Genomic DNA, 19,822 nt, shown 5'->3' with positions numbered 1-19,822 from the left:
TATGATAGCCTTCCTGGATAGAGTAGTCTTGATTTCAGATTCCTTCTTTTCATTACTTTGAACACTTCATGCCATTCCCTTCTGGCCTGTAGTGTTTCTGTTGAGAAATCTCCTGATAGTCTTATGGGAGCTCCCTTGTAGGGCATTTACTCTCTCTCTCTTGTGGCCCTTAAGATTCTCTTTTTGTCCTTAATGTTTGCCATTTTAATTATGATGTGTCTTAGAGTGGGTCTCTTTTGATTCCTCTTGATTTGTACCATTTGTGTTTCCTGAACATGTGTGGCTTTTTCCTTCCCCAGCTTAGGGGAGTGTTTTGTCATTATTTCTTCCAACAGGTTCTCTTTCTCTTGCTCACTCTCTTCTCCCTATGGGTACACTATGATCTGAATGTTGTTTTGTTTCATGTTGTCCCAAAGTTTCTTTAAATTATCGTCATGCTTTTAGAAAATACTTTATTTTCCTTTTTCTTAAAATATTTATTGTTGAGAACATTACATATATTTCCGCCCCCCCCCATTGTCCCCTTCCACCTGGTTCCCTCCTTGCCCTAGGCCTTCACCACCCTATTTTCTGCGTCCATAGGTAATGCATATATGCATATATGTTCTTTGGTTAATCTCTTCCTGCCCCCCTTTCCCCTTCCCTCTGAGTTCGTCAGTCTGTTCCATGTTTCAATGCCTCTGGTTCTATTTTATTCATCATTTTATTTTTTCACTAGATTCCTTGTTCCTTTGATTTCTAGCTTCAGTTGTTGATAGATATGTATTTATTGCCTTTTTATTGTTCACGTTTTTTATCATCATTCTCCTCCTCCTCCTCCTCCTCCTCCTCCTCCTCCTCCTCCCCCTCTTCCTCCTCCTCTTCCTCCTCTACTTTCTTCTTCTTCCTCTTCCTCTTCATCTTCTTAAGGAATACCCTTCAGCATTTCATTTAATACTAGTTTGGTGGGATGAACACCTTTAGCTTTTTCTTGTCTGAGAGGATCTTTATCTGCTCTTCAATTCTAAATAATAGCTTTGCTGGGTAGAATAATCTTGTTTGTAGGTCTTTGCTATGCATTACCTTGAGCATTTGTTGTCATCTCTGTGCACCACCACCAGCCTTTGTGTTTAACTTTTAGATACAATTAGTAGGGTAAGCATTCGTGGGAGGACACATGTGTCTGCAGTGTCCTTTAAGCAAGGACGTCTAAAGATTGGGCATAAATATTCCGGTAAACACCCAAGGGTCTAAATGTACACAGACTTGTTGGGAAAGGTCGAGGAACAATTAGGGGCAATCACCTTCAGCCAGCCCCCCTAGGGAATTCCAATAAACGGGTTGGTGCCTTCAGCCAACGCTCCTTGGTCAGAATTTCCTCCTTACAGATTTTCCAACCAAGTCTTCCGTGCTCCCCCACAATTATGTCAATGCTTTTCACAGCCAAGCCTTGAGGTAAACTAACATTTTGCTTTTCCTGCAGTCTGTAATTATTCTTTAAATTTTTTTTTTTAGTTTTCTATGTATTCACAATATTTGTCTCCATGTTTTATTTGCTGTTCCCTGGAGAATTCTAGGGTTTGAGTTTCTCTTTTTCTAGCATTGAAGTATCTGGTGCCACTAGCAGCTTCTGACGCCCCCAGTCCCCACGCCTCTTTTCTGGGCCACATCGAGTGGAGTCCTGAGACCATCACTGGTCAGCATCTTTCTGCCCTGTTCCGCTGGCCACTGCTTCCCATTCTGAAATAGGAAGGGGAGTTTAACTGCTCCTTCGCCCACTTCCTGCCACTAACCACTGGTAAACACCCTGTGTCCTCCGAAGCTCACCCTCAGTCCGTCCACAGGCCAAGTTCTGCCCCACTGATGGCATGTTAGCTGAGCAACAGAAATCAACTGTTAATTTGTTGCCCTGTGGGGAAGAAAGAAACTAGTGGAAGAATACTGAGATACCAGGTGTGGGAAAAGAGATAGAGACCATGATACAGAGATAACATAATAGAAAAAGGGTCAGAATAACCCCAAATTGGAAAGAATCCTGTGTGTGAGCTCTGGAGACTCAGAACAGTGGCTAATGGGTTGGTTCTCAGATGCCCTGTCTTAATGTACCGTGGGCCCTCTGGCACTTGGGCTCTTGACCTCTCCAATCCAGTTCTCAGAATCCCGGTAAGAGACCATGGAATCGACCCAGCTTGGACCACTGGTTTTCCTCTGGGCGTGGGCATGGGCCTGGGCCAGCCAGGGCTGGCCTGTGGTGGTACTGCTGGGTTCACTGTAGGGAAGTGGGTGTCCTGGCCAGGGCAGCTGCAGATATGCAACACAAGCCATTCATATCCACAAGCCCGATTAGCTTATCGGTGAAACTGACTACCCAGGTCTGGGCGAGATGCTCCGTGTGGAGGCTGTGTGTGCAGCGATTCGTGGCCAGGTCCCAGCCGGCTGTGTAGTGCTGGATCCTGCCTCCCTGCCCAGCCTTCCACAGCAGAGCTGTAGGTCACCACCGGAAGTGCAGCAGACATACCGGCCTATGTGCATGCAGGACCCCATCCTGGGTCCACCTGGTGATGCCACCCAGTCCCCCCCCAAAGTCTCTACACACCCACACTCAGCCACCTCCGTGGTATTCCCTGCCCTGCTGTTGGTTAGTCCTGTGAGGATGGGGATGGGGTCCTTTCACCTGCATGTCCCAGGGTGTGCTAGTTGAGGGATGAATGAAAAGAATGTGTGTTTATGAAATAAACTGCTCTATATAAGTTCTTATATTAATTTTGTTGTTGCCCAGGGCATGGAGATCTGGTCGAGCCCTCTACAGCCTGATGCTCTGGTGAATTTGGTGACTTACCCTCAGCTGCAGCTGGTTGTCACCGTGGACGCACAGGGACTCATCAAAGTGTGGGAAGCAGAGAGCGGGCGGGAGTCAGCCTCCTTCTGCCTGCCTACACACTCGTCTGCATTGGAGGCCTCTGACCATCCAGAGGGCCCCTTCCTGCTGGTGAGTGCCCGGCGCTCAGGAGCCTCTGTGGGTGCTAGCCGTCTCCCAGCCAAGGGCCATGGAGAGTTGGAGCTTTGGGTGGATTATCAGGTGTTGCAACCTGGCAGTAAGGCTGGGCTGAGAGTGAAAAGTCACCTGCTGCAGCTCAGCCTCCTGCAGCTCAGCCTCCTATCACCTGGTCAGAGTAAACGAAAATCCTTTCTGGAAAAGGATACCAGTACCTCAGGCCTCACATTATTTCTCTTTCAGACATAGCAGCCATCACACACTTAAAGCTAACTAGGGGATAAGAATAGTACCAACTAGCCCTGGCCAGGTGGCTCAGTTGGTTGGCGTGTCCCGTACACCAAAGGTGGTGGGTTCCATTCCTGGTCAGGGCACATACTGGTTGTGAGTTTAGTCTCCAGTTGGGTCAAGTACAGGAGGCAAACTGATCAGTGTTTCTCTCTCTCTCCCTTTCTGTCTCTATAATACCAATAAAAACATATCCTCGGGCAGGGATTAAAAAAAAAAAGAATAGTACCAACTAGAACTGGCAGGATAAACAGCAGACAATGTTGAGAGAGCCACAGGGGCTTCAGATATTGTGGTTATTAGATACAGACATAAGACACCAATGGTTGCTATGATCAGGGAAGCAAATTTCAACAGAGAACTTAAAGCTATAAAAAATGACATAGACACAGACAGCAGCATGATGATTACCCATGGGAGCGGGTTGTGGTGGGAGATGGAATAGGAGAAAGGAGGGATAAATGGTGATGGAAGGAGACTTGACTTTGGGTAGTGAACACACAATACAATATACAGGTGATGTATCATAGAATTTACCCCTGAAACCTATATAATTTTATTAACCAATGTTACCCCAATAAATTCAACAAAAATTGATTTAAAAGCTATAAAAATGATTTAGAAAATAATCAGAACAGAAAAACTGAAAAGCAAATGTGAATGGACTTGATGGAGGGTCGACAGTGGAACCACACAGAGATTGGGGAGGATGGATGGAGCTTGTGGGCACTGGCAAGTTCTACTTCTTAGCTTAAGTGGTGACATGAATTTTTTTTTGTAATAATTCCTTGAGCTCTATGTTTTGTGCATTTTGCCATATATGTTATATACATCAATTAAAAAGTTAGACTATGGAAGGAAATTAGTGAGCTGAAAGATAACAACCATGGTCTGGAACAGAACCGGGATAGCAAGAGTGTAAATGCGGAAGAGAGGGTAAGAGGCGTGGCCAAGCTTCTAGACATTGCTGGGACCCAGTCACCGGTGGCTTTTGTGTGAAGGCAGTTCTGATTCAGTGGGTCCCTGGGGATGCCTGAGATGCTGACTTTTTAACCGGCTTCTTGGGAATATTGGGGCTGCCAGTTCTTTTGAGTAGCAAGACCATAAAGGATCTATGAAAAAACCTAGTATTTGAAATCCCCGGAGTAGGCGAGGCACCCCTTTTCTGTAGTCTTGATGCTGAAGGATAGCCTGGCTGGGCACCAGATCCCTGCTCACACTTCTCTTGAATTTTGTGAAAATATTATTTCACTGTTTATGTTTCTGTTGAAAGTCTACAGGTACCTGACTTCACTTGTCAGAAACTTGGATTTTTAAAACCAAAGGCCTTCAAGATATAGTTAAATATTTAAAGTCTAATAGTTTCATTGTGACATGTCTGCAGTGATCATCCTGGGTCACCCTTTCAATACATAGATTCAGGGTTTTTTATTTCTAGGAAGTTTCACTGTATATGAATTTTAATTATAAATCTGTTAATGAAGCGTCAACAGATTAACGCTCTGTAGGAACTTCATGTTTATTTGATCTTCTTGCCTATCTTCTCAGATACTTTCCGATTCAGTTTAGCCTTTCATTCTACTTTTGTGCTCCTACCTGTTTTCTTTCTCCTCTTCTAGTGCCCTTATTTGTTCAGAGAATGTTTTCTCTCTTAGGTTTATTATGTCCATTTTTCCCCTTAATCCTCACCCGAGGATATTTTTCCATTGATTTTTTAGAGAGTGGAAGGGAAGGGAAGAGAGAGAGGGAAAGAAACAGCGATGTGAGAGAGACACATCAATTGGTTGCCTCCCGCATGCACCCCGACTGGGGCTGGGTACCAAGCCTACAGCCGAAGTACAAGCCCTTCCCTGGAATTGGTCCCGGTACCCTTCCGTCCGCAGGCCAAACTGACTAGGGCTGTTATCTTCATTTGTGAAGTAACTTTTTCTTTCTTTTTTCCTAATGTTTTTACTGATTTTTTTTTTAGAGAGAGAGGAAGGGAGAGAGAGAAACATTGATGTGAGAGAAAAACATCTATTGGTTGCTTCCCATATGCCACCCCGATCAGGAACCAAACGTGCAACCTGGCATGTGCCCTCACCAGGAATCAAACTGGCGATCTTTTGGTGCACAGGGCCACCTGGCCAGGGCGAGATAACTTTTTCATCAGTATCTTTCCTGAAGTAATTTCTCTTATTTAATATGTTTTTTATCCGTTTCCATTCTGAGTGTTGAATTTCTGATTCCAGATGTCCCTTCATATGCTTGTATTGTGATACTTAACTTCCGTCCATGTGGCTACAGATCTCTGATCCTGGTTTTCCTTTGGTGGAATAGTTTTATCAGCTTAAATGTGTTGCTTCTCACTTTTTCTTTTCATGACCTTGTTTGTTGCTGTTTTCTATGCGTTGTGAAGTGTTTGTGTTTTCTTGGCCAGTAAGAACAAGTGTTTTCAGGAAAAGAAAGTCCAGATTGTGTTCCAGGTGCAAATGTCTGTGAAAAATGTTTTTTTAAAACAGTAGGTGAAGGACAAGCCATTCAAGAAATGGAGCCCTTGACCATTAGGAGAGAGAAGCTAAGCTACTCCCATATCACTCCATCTGTGGAAATACATTTAGAATAATTAAAACTAAATTAAAAGGCAGTTAGCCCTTAGCTGGTTTGGCTCAGTGGATAGAGCATCGGCTTGTGGACTGAAGGGTCCCGGGTTCGATTCCGGTCAAGGGCACATGCCCGGGTTGTGGGCTCGATCCCCGGGAAGGGGCCGTGCGGCAGCCTATCAATGATTCTCTCTCATCATTGATGTTTCTATCTCTCTCTCCCTATTCCTTCCTCTCTGAAATCAATAAAAATATGTTTTAAAAATGTAAAAGGCAGTTATAAAATTATCCAAGGGATAACTAACTGGTTTTTAAAATCAATCTGGGATGTGCCTGGCCTTGCTAGGCAAGACAAAACCTGGAACTGAAAAAGTACACATATTTACCTAAAAAATTAAAAACATCTGAACTATAGAGTATTATAAAATTGAGACATAAAAAATCAGGAGAAAACACTGTAGCTTATTTAACAAGGCATTAATATCATATTTTTTGAAGCATAGAGATCTAGTAGAAAAATAGGTGAGGACATGAATAGTCAACTCATAGAAAAAAGTACAAGTGGCCAATAATGTGTAAAGGAGTGAAACCCAACTCATAACCAAGAAAGTGGCATCACAACAAGGCTTTTGACCTACTGGATGAGCAAACACATAAAAAAAATCGGTCTTATAATAAGTGTGATGAAAAATAAATATTTTTATACATGGCAAGTAAGAATATAGATTGAACACTTTTAATAAAGCTTGCCTTTTTCCTGTTAGAAGTTTTAAATCTGATACTCTTTGGACCTAACAATTCCAGTTGTAGGGACTTCTCAGGGGGAAATATTGGCATTGCTGCACAAAGATCGTTCATGGTAATGGAATTTGTAAACAACCAAAATTTCCATCATAATGGGACAAAGTAAAAAGTCCTGGAAAAAAGTCTTCTGATGAGAAGAGATTTCCAAAGAGTATTTGGAAACAGAAAAGGCAGGACAGGCTGCGGCTCGCATTTGAGCATGAGGATAGCAAGGGCTTCTGTGTGGAGGGAGGAGAGGCTTTGCTCTCATATTGTTTGAGTAATTCATTACTTTTGACTTAATAAGTGTCATTTCACCCCAGCGAGGAAGGAGTAATGTGGCCACCTGGTTCTTGGGCGAGGACAGGACACAGGTGGTCACCGCACTTCGCATTGCAGGCGGCCTGTGCCGACGGAACACTCCACACGCTCACGGTGCCCGGGCTGCAGGTGCTCTCCAGGGTGAGCGTGTTCCCGAACCACCCCGCCAGCCTGCTCTGCTCTCCCGACTGCCAGTGGGTGTTCACATTGGCCCAGGACTCAGACCTGAGCCCCAAGGTCAGTGCTGGGCTGTGTCCCTTGTCCCAAGGGCCAGGCTTTGTGTGCACGGTAGTGGGTTGTGTGCCCGGTCTTGCACATGCATCTGGGAGGATGGCTCCTCGCACAGGACCACGCCTGCGGCCCCTCAGGGCCACCAGCTGGGCAGTGGTGGTGCAGGCCTCTCCCCAGAGCCGCTGCTCTTTCCAGGCTGCTGTGTGGCTCCCAGGTCGGAAGGGGTTCGTGGCTTGGCTAGAGGACAGAGTTAGTTCTGAAGGAGCTGGGGCCTTAGGGACACCTTCGTGGAGTGTCATAGACATTCAGCGGCTTGAGAACAGAGCTTCCCTGAGAGCGAGGATGAGAGGGTGTCAGGTCAGGCATGAGGAGATGCTGGCAGTGGGGGACAGCATCATTACCTGGACCGGGCACAGCATGGCCAGCCCGTGGCACTGAGCACCACCACCAGCACCAGAGCCCCGGGACCCAGGGAGTGTCTTGGTGATTTATGGGCTCAGAGACGTCCAGCCTGAGCGCCAGGAACGGACCTGGAAAATTAGAGCAGAGTTGGAGCCCCTGGAGAGGCCTGAGCCATGCTGGGTGGCTGGATGAGGAAGCCAGGAAGAGAGCTAGGGCAGGCAGGCGGGCGGCAGTGCCGGGACCTGGCAGCCAGGGGAGGTGAGAGGTCTGGACGGGGCAGTGGAGGAGAGAGGCTCAGGAAGGGGCTGGCGGGGGGGCAGTGGTCACCAGGAGCGGGACCTCTTGACATAGCAGTCCTAGGGACCAAGAAATGTTTGGGACCAGACTACCTGGAAGTAGGAAGGGATCCTGGAGGCAGACACTGGAGGTAGAAGTAGGACAGTGCTATGCAGCTGCTCAGAAGCAGAAGAGCCGTTTACTGGAGTCACTCACCCCTGCCCTCACTGGGACTCGTACACCTAGACATCTTCTGGCCAGACGTGGGCTGAGACTGACCTGCTCCCTGGCCCGAGCCACCGGAAAAGAGGGTCTGCGAGTGGCACAGCTGCTCCCTAACGCCCGGAAGGCCACTGTGGGTGTGGGTCCCTGAGCAGAGCCACCGGAGAGTGCTCCGGGGTCGGAGGCGTCCCCGTCATCGCACTGAGGCCGGCGGTGCTGTTCCCCAGGTGTTCCACTCGCGCTCCTTGCTGTGTCCACTGGAAGACGAGCCTCCTGTCTCCACCGCTCTCCCCATCGGGCTGACTTCCAAAGCCTGCTGGGCCCCCGATGAGGCGGCCAGGCTGGTGGTGGTGCACAGAGATGACGGCGGCGTGCAGTGGGTGGTCACCACCTACGAGCCAGGGGCTAAGAAGTCCAGGGATGCAGTGAGCGTTCTGGGTAAGGACCCCCAACAGGACCTGTGGGCCTGCATGTCACCAGCGTTGCATAGGATGCTTCAAGCACAGATTCCTCATGTTGCCTTTGGGACACTTTCTTTTCTCGCAGAGAATATAGTGACCCAACGAATGTTTCCTTGTTTGTGATGTTATGTACTGTGTGAGTGGTTGAGCACCTGCTCTGTGTCAGGCCCTCTGCGTAGCCCTGAATTCAGACATTAACTACTGTCAGCTTACAGTCTGCCCTCTCCGGACTTATTTTCCTGCTTCCATTCGTCCCTGCTTCTTTTCACCGCTGTATCCAAGGCACTGTTCTCAGCACAGTGCAGGCAAAGATGATAAAAGCCACACCTCTCTCTTCCCCAGGAGCTCCTAGTCCATAGGAAAATAAGACCCACGGCCCTCTCCTTCCCTGTCTCCCGGACAGGCCTTCCCTGTGGTCCTTCGCTGTTTTCCTTTGGTTTTATGTTCATTTGTTTTCATGTCATCATTTGACCTTAGTTTTTATTCTGAGCTTCCTGGCAGCCGAGGAAAAAGGGAAAACAGGATATGGAATAATCCCTTGTCTGATACGAGAAAGCACATGAATTTTTTCAAAAGAGGTAATTTTTTCTTCCTGGTGCTAAACTCTATTAGAAAGTGATCAAGTTGATTTAAAAAAAAACAAAACAAAACAAAAAAAACAACCAAGGAACGCTATACAGTGTAAAAGACTGTGTCTTCAACATAGTTTTTGGCAGATGTCGTAAATGTCTTGGTTCTCATGTGGCCCTTTTTCATATCACCCTGTCCTAGATGAGGAAGGGTGTTCATTCTCCCCATTCTCTGGATGGCGCTGTGTGCCAGGTACTGTCACTTCCACCTGCACTGTGTCCCCTGTAAGCCAGGCACCGGTTCAGTGCGGTAGAGCCAATGCATGGGAGGCTGAGGGAGTAAACGCGTGGTTCAGCCGCGAACGCTGCTGTAACTGAAGCCCTTGCCCTTTTCAATGTGCTGCGTCATCTTAGGTGAGGCACGCTGTCCCAGACTCCAGCTGCTATCAAGAAATGACAATCGGTGTGTTTTTCTTTCAAAAAGTACAGCAGATCGCAAGTTTCAACCTGCCAGACACCATGATGCCTCCTCACCTCATGAAGGGGCACGGCTCCCAAGTGGTGCTGCTGGTGTCGGGGTCTGAGCTGGTGCTCTTCACCATCCACGGCCTGCGGCTGGCAGCCTTCCAGGACCATCAGCGGCCCATCACGTCCCTGTGTGTGGTGAGTGCCGCACCCCCCCGGCCCGGATCGAGGAGCCCAGCCCCCGGAGCCCACATCCCCGCCTCACGTAGCTTTCATTTCAAGGACCAGAGCCGAGTCGTCACCTCTTCTTTCGACCTCTCCTTGCGAGTCTACATGTGGAAAAAGGGGAATAAATTTCCTGTCCTCAAGAGCTGCTATCACTTGCTCGGGGGCTCCCACCGCTGGGCCAGGTAATTGCATCCGATTCCTCCTTTACCTGTAAGATGGCCTCTCCTGGCCTCCCCACAGTGGCTTTTTATATATAAGTTGTTTTTTTAAAAATTTTTTTTTTATTGCTAAAGTTTTATGTATGTCTCCTTTTCCCCTGATTGACACCCCCCCCTTCCCACCCTGGGCAAAACCCCCTCCCCCGCCCCAGTGTCTGTGTCTATTGGTTATGCTAATATGCGTGCATACAAGTCCTTTGGTTGCTCTCTAACCCCCCCTCCCCTGCCATTTGTCTCTGGATCTATTTTTGTTCATCAGTTTATGTTGATCATTATATCCCACAAATGAGTGAGATCATGTGGTATTTATCTTTCTCTGACTGGCTCATTTCACTTAGCATAATGCTCTCCAGTTCCATCCATGCTGTTGCAAATGGTAAGAATTCCTTCTTTTTTACAGCGGCATAGTTTTCCATTGTGTAGCTGTACCACAGTTTTCTAATCCACTCATCTGCTGATGGCACTTAGGCTGTTTCCAAATCTTAGCTATGGTAAATTGTGCTGCTATGAACATAGGGGTGCATATATCCCCCACAGTACCTTTTTAAGGATTCCCTTGGAGAGAATGTGACTGGGACTTGGAGTCCTAGCCTAGCCTGCCCCGCACTACTTGGGGACCCAACAAAAGTCACTCGTCAGAATCGGTTTCCTCTTCTGAAAAAAAGATGCTCTGCACCCTCCATTCGGTCTCCTTTAATGTACGAAACCGCCACCCACAGTTTATGTGGCATCACCCACATTGCCCAGGTGCAGTGGGCGTGCAAAGGTGTGGTTATTGTACGCAAAGATCAACGGGGATGTGGGAGGTCCGGGGTGGGGCCTGACAGCCCTGCAGCCCAGCCTTACCCTCCCTTCATAGCCCACACAATTCTGAACTCACTGCCAGACCCTGGTGTGGGGGGGTCCGTGGGGCAAGCCTGTGAAAGGGAAAGAATGCGGTTCTGCATCGTGCTTTTGGGTTAATAGTTTGGAACCACTTGTGAGCTTTCTTGCTAGAGGGCCGTAGAGGACAGGGCTTCCAGATCTCATATTCCATCTGGGGGAGTTGTCACTTTCTTGTCATGAGGTATGCGGTAAATTCAGCCTCCTGTAACAAACTTCTCACACTACTTATTTATTTATTTTAAAATTTTATTTTATTTTTCTCCATTAACATTTATTCCCCCATACCCTTTTCCATCTGCACTCACCCTTTTGCCCCCTGCAATCACCACACTGTTGTCTGTGCCCATGAAACATCTTATAATCTTAAATGAAAAAATACAGTGCCCCAAACCAAATATTTAAAAAAATTACAGATTTCTGTAACAAAACTACGTATTTTCTGAATTGTAAATCAGTAGGTATTTGAGGACAATTATTAGAGGAAATTCCTAAAACAGAAGAATCTTAGTTCTTTTCAGTAAATAAATACAATTTTCTGGGAAGATTAAGAATTAGTAGGGAGTCAACTAAATTTTAAGATCATTGGTCTGTAGGTAGTTTTTAACCCTCTCAACTTTCTAAACAAGACGTAAGGCCAACTCAGTGCTCTGCATTCTGAAAAGCATTGGCACCAGCAACTGCTTCACTCAGAATTCCTTATTAAATTCCTTGGAAGTCGGAGGTCTGGGCCGAACCGGAGTGTTTGGGAGCCAGGCCGTTCCATGTCCACATTTGCAGGTGGGGACGTACTGTACTTCCGCTAGTTTACGCTGGGATACATTTGTACTAGGTTCCCCTGTACTTGGGAGCGGCGTCGTGGCCTCGCTCTGCTGTGTCTGCTGTGGATCCGAGGCCCGCCTGTGTGAAGTGAGCCCCTCTGTCAGTAATAACGACGATCTCCCTCCAGGGGCAGGGATACCGTCCCCCCTCTGGGGAGATGCACGCAAACACCTGTGCTGTTGCCTTGTTCAGGTCAGCCTTCAGGGGCTTGTGCTTAGATGTTGGCCTCACGAATGCGCTGTTTCATTCTTTTTTATCTGTCTTTACGGAATTCTCTATTGCATTCTTTACAGCACTACTGAGTAGTTAGAACATCCTCTCACTGACACAATACTGTTCTTAACTTAGCAAGCAAGTAGCACGTTTAGAAACTTCTTTATAAGTCTTTTTAAACACTGCACTGTGTGCATCACAAAGCTGCATACATCCATTTGCTGAATTGCACTGCTCTCGTCATGGTAAGCAAGTAGAAACTTTGGAATCTCCCATTTCACATGTGCTTTTAAACACTGCAGTACGCGCATTATAAAATTGTAAACATGTCCATCTGCTGAAGTGACACTGTTTTCAGTGTGGCAGGTGAGTGGCACATCTCAAAAACGTGTTTTAATCAGGACTCCAGAACGAATGGATCATGACCTCAAATTATGCCCCTTCCCTGATTTACAACACGTACCTCCAGAAATCCTTAGTTGAGTGGTAATTTCTTTTTTGGGGAGCTTCATTTGGCAATAATAAACCCAGAAATCTTGCTTAATGCTGTTGTTCCCTGTAAGTTCTAAGATGTGCAACATTTTATCTCCTTTTTTGGCACCTTCGTGACTACTGCAAGAAATAACCAAAACTTTCTAGGAACTTTTCAGTTTCCTAAAATGTTGTCATCTCTGAATACGAATTCTGATTCTCCAAAGAAAATGTGTATTAGACATAAATTTACCAGCAGCCCAGTAGCACTTAGGATCTACCCAAGAGAAACAGACCTATGTCTACACAAAGACGTTAGAGGAAGGTTCGTATGTACCTAAGGAAATAAATTCATCTACACCCAGACTTGATGTGAATCTTCACATCTACTCAAGAGAAATAGACACACACACATCTACACAAAGACTTGCACGGGATGTTCTTAGCAGCTTTACTCAACCCTAAAAGTGCAGACAGTGCAAATGCCAGCCGATACGGATAAATCCACTGTGGTACATCCATACAGGGAATATTACTCAGCTATAAGAAGGAATGGTGCATTGACATACACTTGACATGGGTGAAATGCAGAAACATCGTGCTCCACTAAAGAAGCCAGATGTATAAGATAGTACTCTATGATTCCATTATGCAACATCCAGGAGAGGCAAGTCTGTAGGAACAGAAGATAAATTAGTGGCTAGAGTAGGATGGGATTTACTACAGATAGGTACAACAAATCTTTTTTAAAATTTACTTTAAATTTTTATTTGTATTTATTTTTTTTGTTATTCCTCATCTGAGAATTTTTTTTTCCCGTTGATTTTTTTTTTTTTTTTTTTTTTTTTTAGAGAGAGTGGAAGCTGAGAGGGAAAGACAGAGGGAGAGAAACATCGATGTGAGTGAGACAAATCAATTAGTTGTTCCTGCATGTGCCCTGACTGGGGCTGGGGATCAAGACTGCAACTGAGGTACATGCCCTTGATCAGAATCAAACCTAGAACCCTTCAGACTGCAGGTTGATGCTCTTACCATTGAGCCAATTGGGCTAGGGCACAATATCTTTTTGGAGTGATGGAAATGTTCTAAAACTGTATCATGGTGATGGTTGCCCCACTCTGCAAATTTACTAAAAATCAATTGAGAAAGAAAAAGACTTAAGAGGAGGAATGATGATTCTAAAGAGAGAAAGCAGATGCAAATTCAACCTTCTTTGCCCAAAAATCACAGTGATCACTGGCTGGCTGGCTGACCAGATTGGGGACCTGCTCAGCCCCTAGATAGACCAGCCAATGCTGCAGTTTTCTGAGAGTCTGGAAACTGCTGCATTCCACTCTGGATATTTCTAAGTTGACTAGAACTTTAGTTGCTACTTAAAGAAACTTAGTAAGTCAGCATGGACTTGAAGCTAAAAGGTATTTCACGAAGGCCAGAGCAGCATTATCCGAGAAGCAGTCTATAGCCCAACAGCTAGGCTTCTGTAAGAAACAAGAAATTCCTTCTCTAATTTTGTTTTTGCTTAGTTTAGTTTGGTTTGGTTTTCTATATACCTGCTTCATTTTTCTCTCATGCCTCAGAGCAGCACATGGTACGTTTGTCTACGCCAGTGGTTCTCAACCTTCTGGCCCTTTAAATACAGTTCCTCATGTTGTGACCCAACCATAAAATTATTTTCGTTGCTACTTCATAACTGTCATGTTGCTACTGTTAGGAATCGTAATGTAAATATCTGATATGCAGGATGGTCTTAGGCGACCCCTGTGAAAGGGTCGTTCGACTGCCAAAGGGGTCGCAGCCCACAGGTTGAGAACCGCTGGTCTAGGCAGACACAGGTAACATCACAGAGAATGGTGGCCTTATTAGCTGCTGTGTTCACATCTTCACCGAGACTGATCAGGAACTGATGGTTCTAAATGCTGGGGAATGACTCAGACCTGCCAAGATTAGATCAGGTGCCCCTCCTCCTATATCAGGAGAAGTTTCCAGAATAGCCAGGATCACTGTGATTCAGGCAGCTCCTCTCAGGAGGGTCCGAAGCTGCTATTCCCACTGCAGAAGTGGCCATATTTGCTAATTGTTACCAATGAATGTAGGTCCTCAAACGGGGCTGGGTGGAGGCGGTATGAGGTTGTGTGTGAAGACCCTACTGCCAACACATTTGTCCTCGTCTCAAGTTAACACGCAGCATGTCCTTTCCTTCGCAGTGGATTTACCCAGGTGGAAAGTGACAGCATGAGCATTGTGGGCGTGGAAGCCAGAAGCGCTGGCACGAGTATTCTGAGGTCATACTACTTCCAACTGCAACGAGACCTAGGTGACTGCATTGGTTAAAGATCATCTCACTTTGGTGAATAGCTTGTGTACATACAGACTAAAATGATTTTTGAATCAACATTGGGAATGGAAGTAGTAATTTTCAAATGCCTCCTAGGAGCGGGCACTGTGCTATTTGAGTTTATGTAAATAATCACAGCAAGCCGATAAAACAAGAATGATTCTCTGTTTCTCAGACAAGGAACAGGAAACGTAACAGGAGAGTCAGTAACCTGTTGTTGGCCCATGTTCCAGCCACCTAGCAATCTGCCCAGCGCTACTCAGATAGTAAGTGGCAGAAAGGACAGAATGCCCAACGGGGGACTAGAAAGCCCATGCTTACAGTGCTGGGGGTGTCACAGAATCATTTTTGTTGTTCAAATGTGTAAGTAAATGTATTTTATCTTCTTAATCTTGTGCAGTGTGCTTTAGACACATTGAAAAAATAAATCGCTATCATGTAGATGAGTTTCATGGCATTGCATCATGTAATTGTAGGGAGACTTTCGTATTTTTTGATGGTGGTGCCCCTGGACCTGGTCCCCTCGGAAGCCCTGACTGGTGTAGTGGCATATCTTTCAGAGTTCTTAATTGTAAGCAAGAGGAACAGCAAGCTGGTGGGTCTCTGTGAGTCTTCCTCAAATCCTTTCATGAGCTCCTGATGTAGCCCAAGATATTCTGTATTAAGTGGATATAAAACATTAAAATATTCTCTCTAGCAATTGACTACAAGTGAAGTCTTTACAAATTCTAAAATAGTAATTGCTAATTGTAATTCAATAATTCCTTTTTTAAAAAAAAGAGTGGCTTTGATACATACACACAGAAGATTGAAAACATTTTAGATAGATGGATTAAGTAGAAATAAAATCTCAATGAAATAGGGGCAGAAGATAATTTTCTTGATAAAGGAAATCTAGAAGAAACAGCAATCATGCTTAATAATTAGAAACATTTCCACTGACGTTAGGAACAATGTAAGAGTGACATCACCACCATAATTATTACCTTGGAGGTGCTAATAAATGTAATACTTTTTTAAAAACAAAACTGAGTTCTAAAAATATTAGAAAGAGGTATATTAACCATAATTTCTAAAAAAAATATTAAGAAAATAATTAGAATTAGTAAAGCAAAATTCCTCATGATTGGTGAATTAGTTACGTACATATTAAAATTAGTGTACCAACAATTAGAAAATACGATAGGAAAAGTATGCCATCACAATAACAGCAGAAATTATATCTTGAAATGATCTTTTTTTTTTAATCCTTACCTGAGGATATTTTTCCCACTAATTTTTTTCTTTTTCTTTTCTTTTTTTTTTTTAAAGGAGGGATGGGGAGAGAGAGAAACAGCAGTGTAAGAAAGACACATTGATTGGTCACCTCCCACATGCACCTTGACTGGGGCTGGGGAACAAACCTGCAACCTAGGAATCAAACCCGCTACCCTTTGGTCCACAGGCCAACACTCTAACCACTGAGCCATGCCAGCCAGGGCATCTTGAAATTATGTTTAACAAAAAACTTTATGGAGGAAACACACAAAGCTTTTCTAAAGAATATATAGATAGAGTTACTATTTTAAAGGGGCCATAAATTGAAAGCAATACCAATAAAGTTGAAGCAGTTTTAAAATAGAAAGTGAAAAATGATTACAAAATGTATATGTACATTTTATAAGGCTAGAGGATGGAGAGACCTGCCCTGTGAGTTTGAAGACAAAATTAAACTTTAGCACTGAGACGAAGTGGTACCAGTGCATGAAAAGACAGAGTAGAAGATTAAGAAACAGATCTATGTATATTTGGAAATTTGTTATATAATATATGTGACATTTCAAATCAGAATGGAAAAATTATGCTGCAGTAAGTGATTTGGTAAGGCTAGCTATCCAGATGGAATAAAATGAGATTCCTTCCTCCCATCATGCAAACAAATAAGTTTGTGTGTAAAGGATCTAAACAAAATTTTAAGATTATAGAGAAAATTTTTAAAGCAGAATTAAATATATAAAATAAAACCCCTAACCAAATAAATGTATTAGTCTATGTCATAATTTAAATCCTTTGTACAAGTGACACCAACATTAGAAGACATGCCATTGACAGCAGCTCCAAAAATGAGCTAATAGGAAATGTAATTTATAGGAGAAGAAATCAAACCAAACCCTAAATTATAGGATAACATGCTCAAAACATTAGTAATCACACAAAATAAAGACATATCACTTTACTGCTACACAATTAGGCTGGCCAAAAAGGGGAGGGAATATAGAAATCTAGATGATGCCAAGTGTCTGTGGCTGTGTGGGGATACAGGATCCTCATGATGGAGGCTGCCTCCCGCCCCGTTCACAGTCTGAAGGTCTTTGGCCAGTCCAAGGTATGTGTTCCAGTAGTACAACCCATCCAGGGCAGGATCAGAGTCACAGTTCTCAGCTCACCTGTTCCGGTCCACACCAAGGTTGCCTTCTGTCATTCCCTGCAATTTGGCCGGGGAGACGGTAGGGTTACATCCTATCTCCTTGCCTCTGAGAGTGTAGTTTTGAGGTCTTAGCTCAGATGCTGTGCATCAGCCACGTAGGTAGCTGCAATATGTACTTCAGTCATCTTCCAAAGTGGGGAATGCCTGATGCAGATGGGGTGCCAACCACGGGAGAAAGGAAGTGGCTGAGGGAATTTGAGAAGGTATACATGTTCTGTGTCCCAGCTCAGTCCAGGCTTTGTACCCCTCCCACCCTCCTATTATATAAAGAGTGAGGCCTCCTCACTCTTTACAAGTGTGATCAGAGTCCCAGTTGGTGGCCAGTACTGATCTGGAAGTCTGCAGCAAGAGAGAGTGAAATGAGATAGAATCCCTCCTGCTGGATTCCCTTTACTCTGGTAGTACTTTAGGCAGTCTGGGCTGTTTGCTTGGTGGGGTGACCCCGACCTCCACCCCCAGTGTGATGTCTGTGGTTGTTTCTGTGTTCATTGAAATTCATTGATGGTATATCAGTTTAGGGAAACCCTTGTTACTTTTAGGTACTAGACACACTAGCCTACTTCATGATTGTCAGTTATACCCCCAGTCATGATAGTCACTCCTTTCTTTGCCTCTTGGGCCATTGACAAAGAGAGTAGGCAGGTGGTCATCACAGCTTCCACCTAAAATTTCTGACTCCTGAGAGAATTGTCACTTCTCCTATCTCTAGGAACTAGGACCTGTAATCACTGAGAGCCCAAGGTTATCCAATAAATGAATCAGAGCAGTATTTCTGTTTGGTACTCATTTCCTCCAAATTTGAATTTCCACCAAAACTTTTTTTAACCAGTTAACTGCCACGATATTTTGAATTTAATTTAAAAAAGGTCGGCCGCTTGCATCTATAGATGCTTATGGCGTACAAATGGTTAAGTAGTGAGATATTTGAGGCACAACACCTTGTCCTTCACCTGAGAAGAAATATCCTGACATGCACTCAACCTTCCCTGGTGACCCTGGCAAGTGGCCATAGGTTCCTTTGAGAAAGGATTGGAGAAATACTTACTGCATACTCCTGTGATGGAGTTACGGGAGCTTTACTCAAGTTCGGCTGCCTGCTGCCACAAAAGCCAAACTCGTGAGACAGATGCTGGTGAAAAAGGAAGGAGGTTTATTCAAGTGCTGGTCTCCTAAGAAGATGGGAGACTCTTGTCACAAAGCCCATCTCCATATCTCAGTGTAGGCAGAGGTTTTCAAAAGGAGGAAGAGGGAAGGCAGAGCAAAGAAATCAAGGGAGGAGGTTGAAGAGTTCTCTACATGCAGGCCAGTAGAGTCCATTCCAAAAGGATCTCAAAACTGGTCAAGTGATAGTCTGGTGTGTGTTTTCCTGCTCTTCATCATCCTGGGTGTATGTCATCCTGGTTCCTTGGCTGAAGATCAACAAATCTGAAACTGGGATGATTGAAGGTCAGAGTCTGCATCTTCTGAAGTTAGTTCCTAGGATTCTTATATAAATACTAGAGGCCCGGTGCACAAAAATTTGTGCACTCGGGGAGGGAGGGGGGGTCCCTCAGCCCGGCCTGTGCCCTCTCCCAGTCTGGGAACCCTCGGGAGATAATGACCTGCTGGCTTAGGCCTGCTCCCGGGTGGCAGAGGGCAGGCCCAATCCCTAGGTGCAGCCCCTGGTCGGGCTCAGAGCAGGGCCATTTGGGGAGTTGGGGCACGGCCCCATGTCATGCACAGAGCAGGGAGGATCAGGAGGTTGCGATGCCACCCTCAGTCACGCTCAGGGTAGGGCCGATTGGGGGATTGGGGCACCGCCCCCTGTCACACTCAAGGCAGGGTCGATGGGGAGGTTGCGGTAAAACCCCCTGTCACGCACAGAGCAGGGCCAATCAGGGGGTTGGGGCGCTGGCCCCTGTCACTCACAGAGCAGAGCCCATCAGAGGGGTTGGGGCGCCGCCACTCACACTCAGGGCAGGGCCGAAGGGGAGGTTATGGCTCTACCCCGTCACACACAGAGCAGGACCTGTTGGGGTGGGGCGGGGGGGGAGGGGGTTGGGGCACCACACCCTGTCACACACAGAGCAGGGCCGATCAGGGGGTTGGGGCACTGCACCCTGTCACACACAGAGCCGCAGAGCGATCAGGGGGTTGGGCAGCTCCCCCCTATCAGGTACAGAGCAGGGCTGATCAGGGGGTTGGGGCACCTTCCCCTGTCCCGAACAGAGCAGGGCGGATAGGGAAGTTGTGGCCCGCCCCCTGTCGCACACAGAGCCGCAGGGCGATCAGGGGGTTCAGGGGGTTTGGGCACTGCCTCCTGTCATACTGATGCCGGTGCCGGGAGGCCTCGCGGCTCCGCTGATCCCCGTGCACTGGGTGTGTGTGTGGGGGGAGTGTCCCTCAGCCCAGCCTGCCCCCTCTCACATACTGGGAGCCCTCAGGCGTTGACCCCCATCACCCTCCAATCGCAGGATCGGCCCCTTGCCCAGGCCTGATGCCTCTGGCCTAGGCGTTCGGCCCGGGCAGCGGGGACCCGCAGCTGCAGCGGCCCCACGATCGTGGGCTTCGCTTTAGGCCCAGGCAAGGGACCCCTAGCTCCTGGGACTGCCAGCTTCGACCGTGCCCAGCTC

General features: G+C 46.0%; 1 protein-coding gene across 6 annotated transcripts in view; it reads left to right on the top strand.

Moving 5' to 3' along the window:
• LOC132211836 (F-box/WD repeat-containing protein 12-like) overlaps nucleotides 1-15,439 on the top strand; it is a 35,268-nt gene extending 19,829 nt beyond the window's left edge. For 2 of the 6 annotated variants that reach the window (XM_059656482.1, XM_059656484.1), the window contains exons 5-11: nucleotides 2,759-2,968; nucleotides 7,027-7,185; nucleotides 8,307-8,517; nucleotides 9,594-9,772; nucleotides 9,857-9,984; nucleotides 14,613-14,722; nucleotides 14,919-15,439. In XM_059656482.1, the coding sequence (XP_059512465.1) occupies nucleotides 2,759-2,968; nucleotides 7,027-7,185; nucleotides 8,307-8,517; nucleotides 9,594-9,772; nucleotides 9,857-9,984; nucleotides 14,613-14,722; nucleotides 14,919-14,938 (1,017 nt within the window). In that variant the 3' untranslated portion in view covers nucleotides 14,939-15,439. Of the gene's footprint in view, nucleotides 1-2,758; nucleotides 2,969-7,026; nucleotides 7,186-8,306; nucleotides 8,518-9,593; nucleotides 9,773-9,856; nucleotides 9,985-11,734; nucleotides 11,917-13,259; nucleotides 13,380-14,612; nucleotides 14,756-14,918 lie in introns of those variants that run through there. The other 4 variants (XR_009447574.1, XR_009447576.1, XR_009447575.1 and 1 more) reach the window with 4 other exon arrangements.
• Nucleotides 15,440-19,822: the final 4,383 nt, after the last annotated feature.

This window comes from Myotis daubentonii, chromosome 11, assembly GCF_963259705.1.
Source record: "Myotis daubentonii chromosome 11, mMyoDau2.1, whole genome shotgun sequence".
Classification (NCBI taxonomy): domain Eukaryota; kingdom Metazoa; phylum Chordata; class Mammalia; order Chiroptera; family Vespertilionidae; genus Myotis; species Myotis daubentonii.
This window is presented reverse-complemented; position numbering and strand designations above follow the sequence as displayed.